This window comes from Sebastes umbrosus, chromosome 14 (genome assembly GCF_015220745.1).
Source record: "Sebastes umbrosus isolate fSebUmb1 chromosome 14, fSebUmb1.pri, whole genome shotgun sequence".
Lineage (NCBI taxonomy): Eukaryota > Metazoa > Chordata > Actinopteri > Perciformes > Sebastidae > Sebastes > Sebastes umbrosus.
The window spans coordinates 28,363,960-28,386,194 of record NC_051282.1 but is presented as its reverse complement, the minus strand read 5'-3'; the positions used below and the strand labels follow the sequence as shown (position 1 = coordinate 28,386,194).

Below are 22,235 nucleotides of genomic sequence, written 5' to 3'. Positions count from 1 at the left end.
GCGTATCAAACTGTTTGATATGCAAACAAGATGCAAACAAGATGCACTCAACCATCATCTTACTACAGCAGTACTACAGTAGCAACACTCTTCTGCCACAACATTACGTTCCCATACAACTAAACTACATAACCAAAACACATTTTGAGGGTACATATTTTTCTCCCAGATTACAGTCGCAGTTTTGAACAGTTTTAAACACGTGATGAACGTCGTAAATGGAAACAAAACACAACAAAACTACTTAGTTAGGTTTAGTAAAACACATCATGGTTTGGCTTAATGGTTGAATACCGATCTCTGAGGGAAAGTCCTGTGTTTGTTGGACCCATCCACCTCCCCTCCCGCTTGCCCGCCCGCCGGTAGTGGATTTTCTTGCTTGTTATACCCGTTATTATTCAATAATGTTTTTATTCAACGTATTTTCATTCACGGTCGCTCGATATACTACGTCACCTCCTCCGCACGTCGCTCTTTGTACTGCGTCACTCGCTGCGGCCGTCCGCAAAGGTATTTGTGAAAGTCGTAAAAGACAAACGTGATCCGCGACAAAATACGTTTCCTTCCAAACGTAATTGAGAATGCAATTTAGTTGTATGGGAACGTCATTTTTTGGAGACAGTAGATGTGTTGTTGCAAAACTCTGCAAAAGAAACCACAAACATTGCATAACCTGCATGTCCAGTGAAAACAGGGCTCTTCTGTTCCTGCATCTGCTCACAGAGGAAATGTTCTCGGTCACAGTCTAACTGCCACTGAGTCATTTCAGTAAGATCTTAAACCTTCAATTGAGTCAATCCAAGAGAACTGAAATGACTCACAGGGGGACATCGGCCAAGACCAACCCTCTCATTAGCTACAGACTGGAGGTGCTGACTCAAACTGAGAGTTATACTCTGTGGGCTTCACTTTCAAAATGACTTTCAGTATGAGTGATTGGACAGAGAAGAAAATGCAAGATGATGCCACAGGATTGTAACAAAAAACACCCACAGACGTACCTTGCGCAGCTTGTACTCCTCCTCCACCTGCCCGTTGTGGTTGAGGTGACGTAGCCAGGTGGTGACGTCCAGCCGCCGGTAGAGCTTCTCCTCCGGGTGGGTCTCGGCCGACGGCAGGGTGGGCCTCTGGATGGAAAACTGCATGCAGGATTTCTCATCCGACACCTGACGGAAAGAGAATCAACTGAGTGAAATTTGAGTAGGAAACTGGGAAAGAAAGGCTAAAACGTTCCTTCATTTCTCAATAAAACGCCGAACAAAGAGGATTTTTGGATTGTAACCCGACCTGGTCTTTAAGCTGAGTTTCCCTGCAGCACTTCCACTGTTGGAAGACCTCAGCCAGCTTGTCCAGGCCAGCGTGATGGAAGTGGAGGATCTTATACTGGCTCTCTCGGCTGGCGATCACCAGCTGGCCACTGGTACACGCCTCATCACTGCAACGGCATCAGAAGAAACGATAAAGACAAGAAATTAGGGCTGAAAATAACAATTATTTTCATTGTTGATTAATTTGTTGATTATTTTCTCGATTAATCAATTAGTTATTTGGTCTATAAAATAGTGAAAAATGTTGATCAGTGTTTCCAAAAGCCCCAAGATGACGTCCTGAAATGTCTTGTTTTGTCCACAACTCAAAGATATTCAGTTTACTGTCATGGAGGAGTAAAGAAAACAGAAAATATTCACATTTAAGAAGCTGGAATCAGAGGATTTTGATTCTTTTTGTCTTAAAAAATTACTCAAACCGATTAATCAATTATCAAAATAGTTGGCGATTAATTTAATAGTTGACAACTAGTCGATTAATCGTTGCAGCTCTACAAGAACGAAAGATTCATGAAGGACATTTGAAGGAATGTGGTAATTAAATCAGGAGTAAACATTTCTTTACTCCTTACTTAACTCATTTCTAATCGTATCCACAACTCATTTTCCACTAATTATCATAAAACAAACCAACACCGTCCTAAAACCTGCAGCACCTCGCGAGGCACTGCACAGTAGCGCGACAAGGTGACACCCCCTCGTGACCTCCCCGCGACTTTTGCACTCCCCCTGCTGACCTGAAGAAGAGTCTCAGCGACCTCATGTGACCCAGGTCCACCCTGAAAACGCCACACAACTGCTCCAGAGCCAGCACCTTCTGCTGCTCCTCCCACCGCATGCCGTGCGACTGGCAGCCGCCGCCGCTCTCGGAGGGGGCGTGGCTGTCCAAGCTGGAGGCGGAGCTTGCGGAGTGGGTCATGGACTCCTCGCACAGCTCCCTGGCAAACAAACAAAAAAAGAAAAAAAAAGTTTTGTGGATTAATTTTTTTGGAGCTTGATTGGAACTGAGTCATGCTTTCCATGAAATCAATGAGACTTCACATATTGTTTATCCCTCTCTCCTAAATCTCTCCTTCCTTGAGCCTCACATTCAGAGACGGAGCCATATTAATAATAAATATCATGTAGACATCATCCAGCGGTGTTTAGCCCACCGATAATTGTGCAGACTTATAGTTCAGATCTGCCTTGTTGTTTTGTGTCTCAGTACGGTTCCACCAAGAGGCTGAGAATGGGAGGAATGCATGGAGGCTTCTGAGGACACACACACACACACACACACACACACACACACACAAGGAAATGTGTACACACACAAATCACACTGTCTGCCGTCCAATTTCCCCTGTCATTCCCCCATGGCCAGCATGTTGTTCCCGGCACTGAAACCTGAGCTGAGGGTTCCTCTGCTGCAAGAGGAGACACACACACACACACACACACACAGACACACACAGACACACCATAGCTAATGGCCATAATGCGCTCTCAAACACGTCTCGAGTCATGCTAATGCTGAGAAATGGACCGGCGTGTTAAACCCGCCGACATCTGAGAAGTTGACGCCCACATGAAGTTATTTGCTTACTACTCAGTGGTAAACCTCCGGGGGTCGGAGCAGTGAAGCCGATGCTGAAGTGCCTTAAACTTGCATTCTTTCTAGCAGCCAGCAGGGGGCGACTCCTCTGGTTGCAAAAAGAAGTCTGATTGTATAGAAGTCTATGAGAAAATGAGCCTACTTCTCACTTGATTTATTACCTCAGTAAACATTGTAAACATGAGTTTATGGTCTCAATCGCTAGTTTCAAGTCTTCTTCAATACAGAATGATGTTCATTTAGTAAATTATGGTCCCATTTAGAGTCAAGTAGACCATAAAGCAGGGTTTTTTTTTTTAAAGCGGGGCTACCTTGTGATTGACAGGTCGATTGACAGAGTTGTTTTCGTCTTACAACCTTCACAGTGTGTTTTCAGATAATGAAAGTTAATTATAACATTTTTGTCGCCTAAAAACGTCTTATTCAGCGTTCGGTTGCACTTAGCTCCACTCTCGTGTCACTTCTGGTTGCAAAAAAACAACATGGCAACGGCCAAAATGCCGAACTCGAAGCTTCAAAACGGCACCAATGGATGACGTCACAGTGACTACGTCCACTTCTTATATACAGTATATGCTTACTATCAAATACACTTACTATTTATTTAAATATTAAAGCCAGAAGTCATTCATTAAAAAATAAATAGTTTATTATATCTCTAATATAAATAAGAACTGTTGATCTCTTTCGTATGAATGAACGTGTGAATTTAATTACATCTTTTCACTCAGAAATCATTTTTTTATTTACGACATTTTTGCAGGTGAACACAAAGTGGCATGTTGGTGCTTTGAAAAGACGAGGGAGGCAGGCCCGGCCTAATCTATTACACCCTGAATCAATCATGTCTGGCTAATCATTTCCCCGTAAGCAGATGGGAGAATAACAAGGCCCATGATCAATCCAAGCTGCACAGTTTCCTCTGCTATCTGGTGATTTACTGCTCTCTGTCTCATGTATCACGCCACAAACCAGACTGTGGAACACAAGGAGACTGGGGGGGGAGAGACAGCTCTGGTAAGGGAGTGAAGTAGAGTCTGTTTTAAAGGACTACTGTACTCGCTTTTTCATATCTCCCGACGACTGTCAAGCTCGGGGTGTTGACAAGGCCAACGAGCCCATTTACAGCAGACATTTCCTTCACTCTTCTTGCACGCTTTATGCTATTTCTCTGCATGTAAAGAAAAGTGCAAAAACCATGGAAAATGTGGTGAGGAAGCACATGATTCTTGGCACTGTAGCGCGGTTCCTTCGCTGTGCTGCGTTCAGGCGGAAACTCAACGAGTGATTAACAGCGTCTGTCAGTGTCAACGGCCTGATTCTGCTCATGTACTGTAGGCAGCGAACGCAGCCGGCAGCCAAACCATAAAACCGTACGGAGAGTACATTATGTAAACAAGCTGTTTTGATGGAGTCAGGCTGCTGCAACCGACATCACGTCCCACCAGGCCAGGGTGAGATCAAAACTGCCCCGAGGCCCTTCATAACAGCTCTCACCCCGGGGGAAGGTGCTGCCAGGTCACCCTGAGAACCAGGACTGAGTGCTACAGGCCTCCAGGGCCTCCCAGGCCCTTCAGATAATCCGCGGAGAGACGAGGGAGGAGGGGGGGGTCTCTGCAGGGCTCACGCTGGAAGGTGGTCAGTACAGTTGAAGGAGAAAAACATCTGACGTTATTTTGTTTGTCTTATTTATGAATCATGTAATAATCCCAGAACCAGAACAGAACACATTCTAGTCAGATGCAGGACTTTCTAAACATGAGGCCTCCTCCAGAAAGATTATTACAGTGCCCATAAAAAGTATTCACCTCCCTTGAAACTTTTATTTTACAACATTAATACCAGTCCAATCAGTTTAAACTCCTTGACTACACACAGATAATCTCCATTTAAATCATGTTGTATTTTTATATTTGTAAAGCATTTAGATCTACTTTGTGGTGATCACTTTTCACTTTGACATTAAAGAGTCTTTTTCTATTGATCAGGGTAAAAAAACCCACATTAAAATCTACTTGCGTATCACGATACAGGGGTAACGATTCAATATATTGCAATTTTTTTAATTTAATTTTAGGAAAACTGTCATAATATAAAGAACACACCAAAAATGCTCCATTTTAGAGTATGCATTTTGTACTGTATGCAAAAAACTGCATGATTTTGGCCCAAAACTGCATGTGATTATCATAAAGTGGGCATGTCTGTAAAGGGGAGACTCGTGGGTACCCAGAGAACCCATTTACATTCACATATCTTGAGGTCAGAGGTCAAGGGACCTCTTTGAAAATGGCCATGCCAGTTTTTCCTCGCCTAAATTTAGCGCAAGTTTGAAGTGTTATTTAACCTCCTTCACAACAAGCTAGTATGACGTGGTTGGTACCAATGGATTCTTTAGGTTTTTCTAGTTTAATATAATACCAACTTCAATCTAGCTTTCAAACTGAGCTCGCTACAACCTCTGAAAGACAGAATAGTGGCCAGGCCCACCGTCAGATCTTTAAGAATTTAATTTAAAATCAATGTAGTGTTTCGGAAAATCGATACAGGATCACAACACATAATATTGTGATCCTCATTCTTACATCGTTACTTTGATTCAGTGTTGTAAAACAATACATGGAAACTTCTAAGAGAGATCCAATTAATAATAAAAGGAGAAAAAAATATATATTTCTTATACATTAATAAGTTATTTTTAATGATTTCTTTTGTCTTCAAATGGGAAACTTTGACCTCTTCAGTACTCTAAAAATGATTTAAATAGGAATAAAACTGTGGTTACGACTTGTAGACATACAGTATGAAGTAGGGCTGTGTTTTGGCAATAATCTGGCGATATGATACGAATCGTGACACAGGGGTAACAATTCAATATATTGTGATATATTGCCATACAGTAAGCAAGGTGATTTATTGCATTTTTTTTATTATCTAATTTTAGAAAAACTTTTTTATGCAATCAGCATTTATAACAGTCACTGTGACATCCAACATCATAGCACTAGTTTTTTGTTGCAATCTGAGCCACTGTCTGCCACGAATCTTTGCATGTAAACTATTAATTCACCTAAAAAAAAATCTGTTTGTATCTTACAGCTATATTTAGAATAACGGCGAACTGAACTGAAAGTTTTCAGTTCTGGTCCCCCGTCAGAAAGGAGAAGGAAAGGGCTGTCTGACGGCGAGATAAAGCACTGAAAATATTCTAAACATAGCGAACACTTAACTGATTTTTTTTGTAGGTGAGCCTTTCTTTTAGGTGTCTAAAATACGTTTTGCTGCCATCCTCATCCAAAACACTGTATTGCTTTGCTCCTGTGTTGGTAACTCCTGTCTGCTTCTCCAAACTGAGGGCGTGCCAACAGTCATCTACTGTAGGTAATACACCGGAGAAGTACCTCAAACAACCCCACTTCACAACACCCGAACTATCCCTTTAGTGGTCCAGTAGGCGTATGGTCAGGTAACTGCCTCTTCTATGTCTCTGGCAATGCATCAAATAATTGGCAGGCCTGTATTTAATAGTGATGCAACGGTTCAACGAGCCCACGGACAAATGTGTCTTTGCATGTAAATATTAATTTAAAAAATCTATGCAGTGTTTTTGAGAAACATTACATCGCGATATACAAGTGTACCGATATTTTCTTACACCCCTAGTATTGTTAAATGATAGTTGCTTAAGGCATCACAAGTGTAAGACCACTTATCTGAGACATAATCACATATTCAAATTGTGCAAGTAAAGCCTGAAGAAGGCCGTTCACACACTGACTGTCAGTTTCCTAAACTACAGTAAACTTTAAGAAGAACTTGTTAAAAGCTTGACAGAGATTGCTGTGGATTCGCCCTCTCTCCCACCACTCTCCTCTTTCTCCCTCCTCCCTTTTCATCCGCTCTCGCTCTCTCTCCATACGCGGTTCTTTCTCTTTGAATGATTCCAAGTGACATGTTTCCAGTTCCTGGCCCCTTAACAGTGTCAATTAAAGCAGGGGAGAGAGAAAGAGAGATTGAGTGGGTTCCAGGGTTTTGGCTGCTGCTCCGCTCTCTTCAGTCCTCTAATCCGGAGAGCTGACATTCAGCCCAGCACAACAACCCCGGGAGCACTGGGAATCAAAGGGCTTCACACAGACTTTAGTAAGGGAAGGGGAAAGGGAGGGGAGGGGAGGGGGGCAAGATATTTGAGAGGTGGGCAACACCGAATGAAACAATATTGAGGAAAACAGAGAGAATGAGCGAGAAGGAAAGGATGCAACATAAAGAGTGCAGGAAGAAGGGGAAAAAGAAGAGGATGGATACGAGTGCCAGAGACAGCGAGTGGAGGAATGGAGGAAGAGTGGGATGGAGTAAAGGTTAGAAGCTGTGAAGCAGAGAGCGCTGCCAAGTCACACACTTACAGCAAGCTGAGAGTGGTTAAAAAGGCCTCAGCACACACACTGACTCGCTCTCTCGCTCTCCTCAACACACACTGACATTCTGGGCAACACGTCAGGCCAAATAGCTGCGTGAGGAAACGACCACGGAGGGAAGCACAAAGTCAAACGGCCGTGAGGTCCGAAGAGCAACGCGATCACTGTCCAGATGGCTCGCTTGATTAGACAACTGTCTCTAGAAGGTTTTTTTGGGGGGGTTTGGGGACTTATTTTGGGGCCATCTGTGACATTATAAAACATTCAGATCGAGAGCTGCTTTAAGTGACTGAACCCATCTTGAACTCTGATAACACTTTTTTTTTTATGCCTCCTACTTGAAGTCTTCTACCTGCTTTCACTCCCGAAGCAGCTGCAGTGCAGTACGCCACCATGTGGCCTCAGAGGGTAACTTATCCCTTAATCAATTCTTTTCTTTTTGGCTCCACCTTGTGGTAGTTTAGGGTAACTGAAAAAACACCTTTATAACAAATGTACCATATAAACAACCATCTGGATTACAATGCTATACAATGGGATATGGCAGCTTGTCATTCAGAGTTTCTCAGATGAAAACTGCTGACGTTTTGTGTCTGAAAGCGTGGACACAATTTTAAACCTCCCGTCTTCAGAGGGATGCAGCAAAGAGCAGATGTAAATACTAACTTTTGTGACAGTGTGATAAATTCTAGTGGTGCACCTTCTATTGCGTTTTTTAGGTCACGGTTCCGGTTCAAGAAAAACATTTCTAATGGGTTTGAACTCCAAAATATATCAATAGATTGATTGATTAATGATATTTCTATATTATATGAAGCCAAAGACGTAGAGCTGCAATGATTAGTCGACTAATCGATTACTTAATCAACTGAAAAACAAATTGCCGACTATTTTGATAATCGATTAATTCATTTGTCATGCAGAAATGCCAGAAAATGCTGTTTTCAGCCTCTCAAATATGGAGATTACCTGCTTTCTCTGTTTTAAATCATAATAAAGTGAATATCTTTGTGTTTTGGACGGACAAAAGAAGACATTTAAAGACATCGCCTCGGACTTTGAGAAACTGGGACGGACATTTTTCACTGTTTTCTGACAACGATTAATCAATTAATCAAGAAAATAATCAGCAGATTAATGGATAATGAAAGTAATCATTAGCTGCAGCCCTACACAGACGGCCCACTCGCTCTAAAGCAAACACACACACCCTTACATTATCTTACAGCACACTCAGAGGATTTATATTTCTTCTTTAATCCCTAAATCTGTTTGCCAAAAATAACCTAAAACAACATTTTCTCTCATTTGATCTCTCTCATGCGTCTCACGAATCACAACACCAGTGCTGTCCTCACTAGAGACCACTGCTGTAAAGCTTTGCACTGAGGCAAAGTCTTCTGGGTAATCAATTGGGTTTTTTTAAGCAGCCTGGGGGGAAGATTACAAAACAACTTACATGCAGTGAGTATTTACATTTTATTGCTTTTAGGCCAACAAAAGCAACTGTGCATCAATAAATAAATAAATAAATATAGCGCCTTAACGAGAGACTGTTGAACGTCTCATTAAATCTCACTGAATGTGAACTAAATTGGTATTTTGTCCTGTATAGAAAATAAGATGCTAATTTGACAGTTCTGTGACTTTTCAATACCGGTAAGAAAAGAGACGCCCAGGAGGGACTCGTAAAGCAAATAAATGCATCATTTTATAGGATTTTTTTAATGTAGAAATATGTTTTTGATTATGCATAGTAGGGATGGAAATAACCAGAGGCCCCACGATACGATAATATCACAATACTTAAGTCTTGATACGATCTTATTGCGATTTTAAGCATTTTGCGATATGCTGAGTTATGCTATAAGATATACTTTGCGATTTATTACCTTTTTTCATCTGCAAATTATGCAGTTTGTCAACATCTGTTTTATCTAATAAGATATAGTTTTCACTCTGTTCATCACATATCTTGAGGTCAGAGGTCAAGGGACCCTTTTGAAAGTTTGGGGCATTATTCAGCATTCTTCCCGAAAAGCTAACATGACATGGTACCAATGGATTCCTCAGGTATTCTATTTTCATCTGATGCCAGTATCTTCACTCTAGCTTTAAAACTGAGCCCGCTACAACTTCTGAAAGACGGATGTCGGATTGTTAAGAGGTTAATAGTTTATATAATAAAAGGACATTAAAACGATATGGAACAACTAAGTGCAACAAATACTTTATATTTGACAGAACAGGCTGTAGAGACTAGAACCCGATAGAGAGATCTCTGATCACTTAACTCTGCCGTGTAAAAACAACAATACAGATCATGAACGAAGCCCATTTCAACCATCCACTGTATATAAGAAGAGGAAGTGATCACCGTGACGTTACCCATTGGTTTGTGGACAGCTGTATGAAGCCTCTTGGTTTTTTGCAACCAGAAGTGACACGAGAGAGTGGAGCTAAAACGCTGAATAAGACATTTTCAGGCGACCAAACATGTTGTAATTAACTTTCATGAACTGAAAACACACTGTGAAATGCGGACAACTCCCAGACCTGTCAATCACAAGGTAGCCACGCCCTAAAGCATCCCCTGCTTTACGGTCTATTTGACTCTAAATGGGACCATAATTTACTAAATGAACATCATGCTGTATTGAAGAAGACTTGAAACTACTGATTGAGACCATAAACTCATGTTTACAATGTTTACTGAGGTAATAAATCAAGTGAGAAGTAGGCTCATTTTCTCATAGACTTCTATACAATCAGACTTCTTTTAGCAACCAGAGGAGTCGCCCCCTGCTGGTTATGCAAGTTTAAAGCACTTCCGCATCGGCTTCACTTCTCAGACCCGGAAGTTGCCGCCTGATCTCAAAGCAACCACTGACCTGCTTTCACTGTCCAGGAAGACGGAGCCGCTGCTCTCACAGAGGGCCTCGCTGACGGGGGACAGGCAGAACGGGGAGGAGAACGTGTCCGAGTCTGAACCCATGGTGCTGTCCCGACTCACTTCGTCCGACAGCTCGCAGGAGCCCTCGTCACCCTCCTCGCCCGTCGAGGGCAGCTGCTGCTGCGAGGGATCCGCTCCTGCCTCCACCACCAGGCTGTGGCTTTCCGCGGAGGCGCTGCTGGTAATGTTCCTCTCCTCGTCCTCATCTTCCTCCTGGGCTGCCGTGTGACGGGACTGGGGTCTGGTGGAGGGGGCGGTTGGTTCAAAACATCATCAGTATCATGTATAATACTGATATAGGACTGTGCACTTCATTCAAAAAGTTTTCAACCTCAGTGTAACTATGGTTTTCATACTGTAACTACATGCTTTTTTCTAATATGGTATATGTTAAGGAGTTTTCTTTAAGAGATCATTACATTACAATAACGTATTACTTGAAGCTACTATGAGGAACTTTCATTTTGTGTTGATATTGGCGGTCCCTGTGGACAAAAGCAGTAGTGTTTCCAAGCACCAGGGTCCCTTTAGAAAACTTCTCATTTTACTGCAGCAGGGTCTGACAGTCTGGCCCGCTCAGCCCTGGTTCTGGTTCTCCCGTGCCTCCCCTTCCCTCCAACGGGCCCAGCAATACAGGCCTCCAGCAGCATGGTGTCAGTGTTGGCTCCCAACTCAGACTGGCCGAGCAGCGAGGCGAAGCTCTGCTCCTGGCAGGAGGAGGAGCCGATGGAGGCAGAGGTGAAGGAGTTTCTGCATTATTTGGTCTGATTTTGCTGAACTCTGACCCGGTGGCACCGATGACAAGCATTAAGAATAACTATATAGAAACAGCCAATCCTCTAACTGATGATCTCGTTTACTGATGTAGGTTAAATAAAGGCATCAGTATTAAATTGAGATTGTTTCATAACCAGTTCGAAGTTCCTCACATTAATTTTAAACACTGTTTCAGTGCATCCGAGACATGTTAAAGACCTTGAGGACACACATTTGAAGAAATGACTTTCCTACCGTCGGCCTCGGCGTCGTGCATTCCTGCGTACAGGGGAGCTCTCCGGTGTGATGTAGCGCAACGCCTCCTCATCCTGCCTCTGGATGCGGGAGTTGGGCACCCAGGTCAGAATCAGAGTGGTGCCGAGGCTCTCATCCTTCTCCGTGTGCACGCACAGGTAGCCTGCAGGGGGCAACAGAAAGTTAGGTTGTTAATCAGATAACATAAGAGGAAATGACAAAACTTTTTTTTTTAAGCAGCTGGAAGCAGCAACCCAAAGACAAACATGAAACCTGAGAAGAGATAAAAACACACAAAGAGATGACGACACACCCTGAGAGGTGAGTAACGACCTTGCAACACACACACACACACACAACTGGAGGATCACAGGAGATAAGAGATGGAGAAATAAAGGAAATGCTGTTAGTATTCATACCAGGGCGAGTTCAAAATGTAAACCAGCAACACAGGCCACTAATGCTCCCATTCTTAAAACCACAAGGCCAGAATCACACATCCTTCACATGCATAAATAAAGCAAGTAGTCTACTATTTAGTCTGTGTTACAGCAGTCTTCATAAAAGGAGGAATATTGTGTGTTTATAGTCATACAGTAGTAAAAGTGAAAGCACTATCAAAGCCTGTATAATGCTGACAGAAAGACATCTGGCTGACAGCTGCAAATATGCCATGCGTTTCAGACTGCTTTTTAATCTTAGCTTTTACAAAGCTCAATATTTTACTATTAATACTTATATTTTACCATTTGTTTGTCAAATAATAAGTGAACTCAATCTACTTTATATGTGCAGTAAGAGGCCTTTTATTAAATTAAATTTGAGACTTTTATCATCCAATTTTATTCTATATTTATCTTCTATTTTATTTTGCTGTTTTTAAACCTTTTTTTATTTGTGTTGTATTTTTTATACTGCCTTGTGTTTCACTTTTATCTTGTCTTAATGCCTTTTCTATCTTTAGTGAAGCGGTTTGAATTACCTCGCTGTTGAAAGGTAACCTGACCCGCCAGACGGTTTGTTACACAGAACCATCTGAGAGGCCGTCACTGGAAACTGTTTGGGAAAGGGGCAGGTACTTTCAAAAAGAATACTTGGCAGGTGATTGGATGAACCATCTGTCAATCAAACTCTTGGCAAAGCCAGTTGGGAGAAGAGCGAAAACATGTTTTCCATGGAGAAAAGGCTTCTGTTGCTCTTCTTTCAAAGAGGAAACACTCTCCAGTTCTGATATAACTGATGCTATTGCAGCTACGATAACCTCTTCAGGAGCTGCCACTGTTGTTTAGAACAAACAGTCGCCTCTCCGTGTCGTCACGCACACCTAAACCACACATGTTACTGCCAGTAGCTCCTCACAGGACATCTGCAAGGTAAGGTGAGATGCTATACATGTAAACTTGCCTTGCCAAGTACACTTCTCACTGCACTAGGCACCTCAAATTCACTACATCCAATGATTTCTCACCGTACTTCTCGTCTCATTACAGGGTTGCTGCACACTTTTATTAAGATCATTTTTTGGGCTTTTTATTTTTATTTGATAGTGACGGTGATTAGTAATTGAACAGTTGTTATGGAAGGGAGAGAGGAGGGGGGATGACATGAAGCAAAGGGCTGCGGGATGGATTTGAACCTTCGGGGTCGCCCGCTCTACCAGGTGAGCTACTGGTGCACCCCAGCTGCACCCATTTTAAAATCTAATTTAAGACATTTTAAGGGTCTGTGGGAACCCTGCATTAAAGAGGACCTATTATGCTTTTTCCTCTTTCCTTTAGTGTGTTGTATAGTTTTTGTGCATGTAAAAGGTAACAAAGTTACAAAGCCCAAAGTCCACGCCAAAGAGAGTTACTCTCCCCCACAGAAACACGGCTCCTGAATTGTCTGAAACACCTCGCCTTTTCTTCCGTAACGTGGTGATGTCACGAAGTAACACATTTGCATTACACCTGCCTAGAGCGGCTAGTATGGCACGCCCTCAAACAAACGAGCGGAGCTGGAGCGGAGTCCGAAGAGTTTGGTTTGGTTGACCGATCACAACAGAGTGGGCCAGCTGACCAATCAGAGCAGACTGGTCTTTTTGAGAGCTCAAACAGAGCGTTTCAGACAGAGGATGAAAAGAGGTGCTGCAGCACAACCGCTATGAGAAAATAAAGTGTTTTTTGAACATTAAAGCATATAAACATTCAAAATACAAGTATGTACCTGAAAATGAGCATAATAGGTCCTCATTAATAACTTAGCTGAAAGGAAAGCTGGCCTGAACGGTTCACTCCACATCTCCATTCACACCTCACACAGAAACACAGCAGGAAAGACACTTTCAACACCAGTGCAGCCTAACCTGGGTGGTGCTCCGCCAGGCCCTGCAGAGGCTCTGCAGGGTGCACACAAACATTATTTTTGGAGAAGATGATCTCGCCATCGAGGCCCGAGCGCATCGACGAGCCCCCCGCCCCGGGGTTAAAGGTCAGGAGGTCGGAGGCCCTGGTGGAGGCACGTCGCAGGAGCCGACCCAGAGACATCTCCTCAGGCACCGGGACACTGGGCCCATCGTCTGAATGTTTGGGAGGAGAAAGAGGAGTTTTGAGTTAGAGGAGTTGAGGTCAGTCCATGATAGGAACGGAGTGATAAAGAGCAGGAGGAGAAAAAAAAGAAAATATGACATTCAAGTTAATATGTTAAGGACGGTGTGACTGCACACATCCTCCTCACCTACACTTCACCTCCTCCGTCACACGTGTCCCCGTATTTACTGCAGTGTCCTCTCTGCAGCGCTCAACCCCACAATCCCCTCTCCCCTCTCTACTTGTTCAGCATTTCCCTGTGCCACATTTTCTTTGCAGACGCCTCCACCTACTAACACAAATAGTGATACAGCGTGTAACCGAACAGGTCCCACCTTCTGTAAACAACACACACACAGACCAGTGTGTACACACGCAAAGACATGTGCAAACACACTTCACTCCATCCGTGTGAAATACCAAGCAGATATCAGAAGCCAACAGATGTCCTCAACAGCAGCGCTGAACTGGGATCAGCATGTCACACCAACAGTGTTTCTGCTTCAGAGAGAAAGTCTTTTGTGATGAGACAAACGTCACGTCAAGCAACAAAGTAACACGACTCTTTAGATGTTGTCGAGGGCTTTCTTCTTAGAAGGGAATCTTTCTTTTCAGGCTCAAAGAACACTAAAAGCAAATAATTCACCTCACACAGACTCACTGATTCATTTCATTCCTCTTTGCTTTGACGTGTATCTGTATCTTTGGACCCACTTCATGTCTGTAACCTTGTTTTCTTGTCTGCTGAGCATTGACATCATGTACTCCCCACTCCATCTGAGGAATGTTCCCTCCTTTTTCCTCAGAGGGCATGTTTACCTCCGCCTGATTAAGCAGGCACCCCACTTCCTGATGCCAGGCCCCAGACAGGAAGTCTGCTGGCATGAAATCCAGGCATGACCTCGGAGACGACGCTCACTGTAGGCCATCATTTGGTTTACATTTAAAAAGTGAGGCGGGGTGGTGGGCGTGTTTTAACATTTGCGCAGTACATCTTGTAAAAATGGGCTGGCTGCTGTTTCTTGCAGATGCCAATAATCCTAGGCTGCAACTAAATCAATTTCATCATATTTTTTTAGATTAACGGATTATTTTTTTATCTAAAGAATGTTAAATAAAATTGTGAAAAATGCCCGACACAAAGTCTGAGAGCCCAAGATGACATGTCCAAAACAGAAAGATATAATAACAATAATAATAATAATTATAATAATAATAATCTTTATTTATATAGCACTTTTCTTAACAAAGTTACAAAGAAAAAAAATAAGAAAAAAAAATAATCACAACAAAAACAGCAGATAAAAATCAGAAACGGAAATAGAATAAAATACCAACAACAGAGGGATCGTAAAAACAAAAATACCAAAAGGATAAAATAAAGTTAAAACGATAAAAATAAATTAAAACGACAATAAAACCCAGCTCTAGTTTAGTCTAAAAATGTTTATTCAATTGTGAAAAATGGCCATCACAAGGTCTGATAGCCCAAGGGGACGTTTTGACATGTCCAAAATAGAAACATATTCAATTTAAAATGAAATAAGCAAAACACAATTTGAAATTGTCACATTTAAGAAGCTGGAGCCAGCAAATATTTGGCATTTTTTACTTGATAAATGACTGAAACAATTAACTATTTTGATACTCCTCTATGTCAGTAAACTGAATATTTTTGAGTTGTGGTTAAAACAAGATATTTGAGGACGTCATCTTGGGCTTTGGGAAACACTGATTGAATTTTTCACCATTTTCTGACATTTTATAGACCAAACAACTAATCGATGAATTGAGAAAATAATCGACAATGAAAATACTCCTTAGTTGCAGCTCTAAAAATTGCTAAATTGCTAAAAATTGTCACATTGAAGAATCTGAAGCCGGCAAATGTTTATCATTTTTTACTTGATAAATGACTGAAACAATTCATCTAAATCAAAATTCAAGTCTGTCAACTAAGCGATTCATAAGGTAGACGACACTGATTTTATATGATTCCAGACTGAAAAAAAAGTAAAAGATAATAATCTAGTCAAGTTTATATATAAGGCACATTTCATAGTACATGGGTAGACTTAATTAAAACAGGAGGAGGAAGTATTTGCTTGCCAAGCCACCGTTCCTCTATCCACAAGCCACAATATTAGACTGCTGAATATTAGCTGCCACGGGGCTATTTGCATGATAACTGCTTCAAACAGCAGCATGACACTAATCCACATGTAAACAACTAATCCACCAATGGACTAACGGTGTGTCTACGTACTCCAACTGTGCATTCCTGCAAGACACACACTCTGACAGACCTGAACATAATGACAGACCAGGATCATAAACATGACACACACAGCTGTTTCCAGTAGCCTCATCACACCAGCAGCAACAACGTGCTGCTACCCAGTGGTTATTTTGGTCTGTGTGTGTGATTACAGGGCCACTCAGGTCAGTTTGATAATGCTCGTACGGTCTTCATCTTTTATGCTGTCAACACCTCAGTGTGTTCGTGACCTTTTCACTGTTCTATCAAATGATTCACATCCTTCGGACGCTCTAGTCAAACGTCACTGTAACCTGCAGAATGCTTCACATTTTAGTTTTACAGTCTTTTAACAGACGGCATGCCAAAAACTGAACTTTTAATAAGAAACTTGAAACCTACACCGTGGAAGTTTAGAAGCTGCTGTTCCGGGCTTCTCACCTCCAGGCGACATTAATTAAGTTGTCACGCTGACATTTGAATAGACGAGCCGATGCTGAAAACCCCCTTTACATCTGCGCTGCTGTATGCCGACGAGCCCGGGGGCAGCTGAAAGGAGACCACAAAGAAGCCTGAAAAACAGGGTTCTTGTGGACTCTGCAAAGTGCTGGGAGAGTTATGAGGAAACTTTATGGGAGTGTGGAAAGCATACAAAACATATTTCTCTTTCAGGAAAAGTGCTACACTGAGCTTCATGCCATAAAGTAATAAAATGTAAATACACCTATCTGAACAGGTGGCATACTTTTAATAAATATAAGCTATTAAACAAAACTCCTGCAAGCTGCTTTTGAGTGAAAACGTTGTTGATTTTAATAATGAAACAAAGGTAATACTTAATAAAAGTGTTACATTGTGCCTTGTGATTAAACTTTTTGCCTTAAATGATTCTACACACCTTACTAGAGCCTGATGGATAAATTCAATAGCCAGATATAACAGCTATTATCTTATGTTAGATATATCGATACCAGCATATTAGTCAACAGATAAGCAACAACTCTCCAAGCCACTGGAGAGGAGCTAAAGAGCCGCATGTGGCTCCGGAGCCGCAGGTTGCTGACCTCTGATCTAATGTTAAAAAAGTTTACAAAAAAAAACAATAAATCATAATATCGAATCACAAAACTTGAAAATCGGCACCCAAGGTATCGTGATGGTATCGAATCTGGAGATAGGTGTATCGTCCCAGCCCTACTATCAAACAGGTCTGAAGTATTTAGGTTGAAAAGTTTTAAAATACAAATAGTTCCAATGGCATCTAAGTGCACAAATAGTAGTACGCATTATTCTTAATCGGTGTTACGATTATGAGGGGGTCTTCGGCAAGAAATTCTCCCCTTTAAAGAAACTGTTTGTGACTTCTTACACGTATAAATCAATCCAGGTCGGTGTCCCATGCGCGCTCGCGTTTGGCTACGCTGTTCAGACTCAGACTCCGACACAAACTACACGGAAGCACCAAAACCGCAAAGTTGTATCTAGTGAAGCCCGTCTGTTAAACAGTGTTGGCCGCGGTCGGAGGAGCTTTGGTCTCCAGGGCCGGAGTCTCTGCTGTACTCTGCTCCTCTGCCTGCCTGCCTTCACTCACACACCGCGCTCGTTACTTGCTCAGCTCGCTCCACCTCACATGCATGCACGCACACTACACACTGCAGAAGACTTCGTAGCTCTGAGAATATCTAGTGAATGTGTAGTGGACGTTTGTGCAGAAATAAATGCTGCAGCTCCTCCAGACCAACAGAGGTTTCCCGTGTCTTGTGAAGTGACGGGGCTCCGCAGAGAGAAACGTTATCGTCTCTGACAAAAACTCCGGTGTCTCCTCTGTTCCCTCCGACCGCGGTCGGGAGGCTGAAGCAGGAAAAGCCAACACTAGGATCAGCAGTGATTCATGGAGAGACCTTCGTCTGGTCAGCTAACATTACTGCCAAGCAGCTAAAATATAGAGTGATATTGTGGTTTTAGCTGACGTGTGTCGCCTCACTGTTTTGACGGATGCTTGCTCACATTCAGGTAGCGCGTGGACACGGGCGAGCGCAAGCAACAGGACGCTGACTTTCGTTGACTTAACGGCCACAGGTGTCGCTGTTAACAACCAATTTCTGATTCTTAAAAACAGTCCCTTTAAGGGGTCCCTGGCCCCCAAAAAAGTTTGAGAACCCCTGGTGTAGAATAATTTAATGCACGAAGTTTAATCACAAATCCAAAGCTCAATTGAATAAAGAACAAATGTGTGTTATCACCTTTGTTTCTTTATTACAATCAACACAGTTGAGCCACCTTTTACTTTGCCGTTACATCACAGGGGTTATGTAGAGGAAAGTATTAAAAAACACCCTAAACGGTAATGTAATAAAATACAAAAAGCCTGAAAAATGGAGTTGGATCACATATAGGTAGTATTAGTATTACCTTTTACTGCTCAAGGTGAATTTAGGTTAACCCATTCAGTAAATCAACTCTAGTCTACCATAATAAACAGGCTGGTAGAAGGTGGAAGGTGGCCTCTCCCTGTCCTGAGTGAGGGGGGATGTCTCAGTATAGTAACAGCCTGTGTAACAGAGAGGAGTGCCATGATGTCTGAGTCTCCATCAGCATCACCTCACTGACAGAACAACCTCCTGACAGCAGCAGCGGGATGATGGGACACGTTACAGCCTGTATTTACACACAGGCCCACACTAACAACACTAATATAACATGAATACACTAATATAACATGAATACACTAATATAACATGAATACACTAATATAACATTATACACTAATATAACATGAATACACTAATATAACATTATACACTAATATAACATGAACACACTAATATAACATGAACACACTAATATAACATGAATACACTAATATAACATTATACACTAATATAACATGAATACACTAATATAACATTATACACTAATATAACATTATACACTAATATAACATGAATACACTAATATAACATGAATACACTAATATAACATTATACACTAATATAACATGAATACACTAATATAACATTATACACTAATATAACATGAATACACTAATATAACATGAACACACTAATATAACATGAATACACTAATATAACATGAATACACTAATATAACATGAATACACTAATATAACATGAATACACTAATATAACATGAATACACTAATATAACATGAACACACTAATATAACATGAATACACTAATATAACATGAATACACTAATATAACATTATACACTAATATAACATGAATACACTAATATAACATGAATACACTAATATAACATGAATACACTAATATAACATGAATACACTAATATAACATGAATACACTAATATAACATTATACACTAATATAACATGAACACACTAATATAACATGAATACACTAATATAACATGAATACATTAATATAACATGAACACACTAATATAACATGAATACACTAATATAACATGAATACACTAATATAACATGAATACACTAATATAACATGAATACACTAATATAACATGAATACACTAATATAACATGAACACACTAATATAACATGAATACATTAATATAACATGAACACACTAATATAACATGAATACACTAATATAACATGAATACACTAATATAACATGAATACACTAATATAACATTATACACTAATATAACATGAATACACTAATATAACATGAATACACTAATATAACATGAATACACTAATATAACATGAATACACTAATATAACATGAATACACTAATATAACATGAACACACTAATATAACATGAATACACTAATATAACATGAATACACTAATATAACATGAATACACTAATATAACATGAATACATTAATATAACATGAATACACTAATATAACATGAATACACTAATATAACATGAATACACTAATATAACATGAATACACTAATATAACATGAATACACTAATATAACATGAATACACTAATATAACATGAATACACTAATATAACATGAATACACTAATATAACATGAACACACTAATATAACATGAATACACTAATATAACATGAATACACTAATATAACATGAATACACTAATATAACATGAATACACTAATATAACATGAACACACTAATATAACATGAATACACTAATATAACATTATACACTAATATAACATGAATACACTAATATAACATGAATACACTAATATAACATGAATACACTAATATAACATGAACACACTAATATAACATGAATACACTAATATAACATGAATACACTAATATAACATGAATACACTAATATAACATGAATACACTAATATAACATGAACACACTAATATAACATGAATACACTAATATAACATTATACACTAATATAACATGAATACACTAATATAACATGAATACACTAATATAACATGAATACACTAATATAACATTATACACTAATATAACATGAATACACTAATATAACATGAATACACTAATATAACATGAATACACTAATATAACATGAACACACTAATATAACATGAATACACTAATATAACATGAATACACTAATATAACATGAACACACTAATATAACATGAATACACTAATATAACATGAATACACTAATATAACATGAATACACTAATATAACATGAATACACTAATATAACATGAACACACTAATATAACATGAATACACTAATATAACATTATACACTAATATAACATGAATACACTAATATAACATGAATACACTAATATAACATGAATACACTAATATAACATTATACACTAATATAACATGAACACACTAATATAACATGAATACACTAATATAACATGAATACACTAATATAACATGAATACACTAATATAACATGAATACACTAATATAACATTATACACTAATATAACATGAATACACTAATATAACATGAATACACTAATATAACATGAATACACTAATATAACATTATACACTAATATAACATGAATACACTAATATAACATTATACACTAATATAACATGAATACACTAATATAACATGAACACATTAATATGTGTTTGTAATTTAAAGTTAGTTTAAAGCTAAAGCTGAACATTATTATCTCGTTACCGTAAACCGGAGAGATGTGTTGAGATACAGATGTAATTCACCTGTTAAAGGAGAGAGATGAATGAATAAAGAAGAGAAACGGGGCCAAAGCGGCGGCTCACCTTCAGACCCGCAGCAGGACTCTACCGGACTCTACCGGACTCTACCGGACTCCATCTCACCGGACCGGGGTCGTTTTAACCGCCTTTCTCACCGACAGTTCTCCAGCCCAGCTGTTATTAACGGGAGTGTTTGTTTCCCCCGTGCTTTCCCGACAGTGACACCACACTGCTGCTCTCTCTACAGGACGAAATCACACTTCCGGTTTTGACTTTCAAAGTAAAACCTCCCCTTTTACCTCTAAATCTATCTGCATGGGAAAAGGATCTTCAGGTAAGATAAGATAAGATAAGATAAGATATTCCTTTATTAGTCCTGCAGTGGGGACATTTGCAGTGTACAGCAGCAAAGGGGATATTGCAAAAAACTAGATTCAATAATAAATAAAAATAAAGAGAACAAAATAAAAACAAAAACATATATATATACATATATGCAATTCATTAAGCAAATTACAATATATAGATATTTAAAAAGAAAATGCATGTAAATGGAAGAAAACAATAAATAAGTAATTCATGCTTGTTGTGTCAATAAAACAAACAAACAAATAAAAAACAATTAATTACAATATATTGCAATATCAAAGGATAAATGTAAAAAAAAGATCTTTAAAGTACAATCTAGGCTATATCTAGTCAATCGTTATATATATTTATATTAAGATAAGTTAAGATAAGATATTCCTTTATTAGTTCTGCAGTGGGGAAATTTGCAGTGTACAGCAGCAAAGGGGATAGTGCAAAACACAAGCTGCATCATCTAACACAATAAAATATATAAATATATAAATATATCACTTAAAGGGACTGTTTGTAACTTTTTAAGCGTTTAAATGTACCGGGTCGGGATCCCATGCGCGCTCGCGTGTGGCTGTAGTCTCTGCTCCTCTGCCTGCTTGCCTTCACTCACACAGCATG

At 39.9% G+C, this 22,235-nt stretch overlaps 1 protein-coding gene across 4 annotated transcripts in view; it reads right to left on the bottom strand.

The window, feature by feature from the left end:
* Positions 1–22,235, bottom strand: part of tbc1d16 (TBC1 domain family, member 16) — a 36,682-nt gene that overhangs the window by 12,599 nt on the left and 1,848 nt on the right. The window contains exons 1-8 of one of the 4 annotated variants that reach the window (XM_037793004.1): positions 21,318–21,527; positions 14,017–14,160; positions 13,646–13,858; positions 11,302–11,464; positions 10,229–10,531; positions 2,066–2,266; positions 1,288–1,435; positions 1,002–1,166 (exon numbers count right to left, since the gene is read on the bottom strand). In XM_037793004.1, coding sequence (XP_037648932.1) covers positions 1,002–1,166; positions 1,288–1,435; positions 2,066–2,266; positions 10,229–10,531; positions 11,302–11,464; positions 13,646–13,826 — 1,161 coding nt within the window. In that variant the 5' untranslated portion in view covers positions 13,827–13,858; positions 14,017–14,160; positions 21,318–21,527. Of the gene's footprint in view, positions 1–1,001; positions 1,167–1,287; positions 1,436–2,065; positions 2,267–10,228; positions 10,532–11,301; positions 11,465–13,645; positions 13,859–14,016; positions 14,161–21,317; positions 21,528–22,235 lie in introns of those variants that run through there. The other 3 variants (XM_037793003.1, XM_037793006.1, XM_037793005.1) reach the window with 3 other exon arrangements.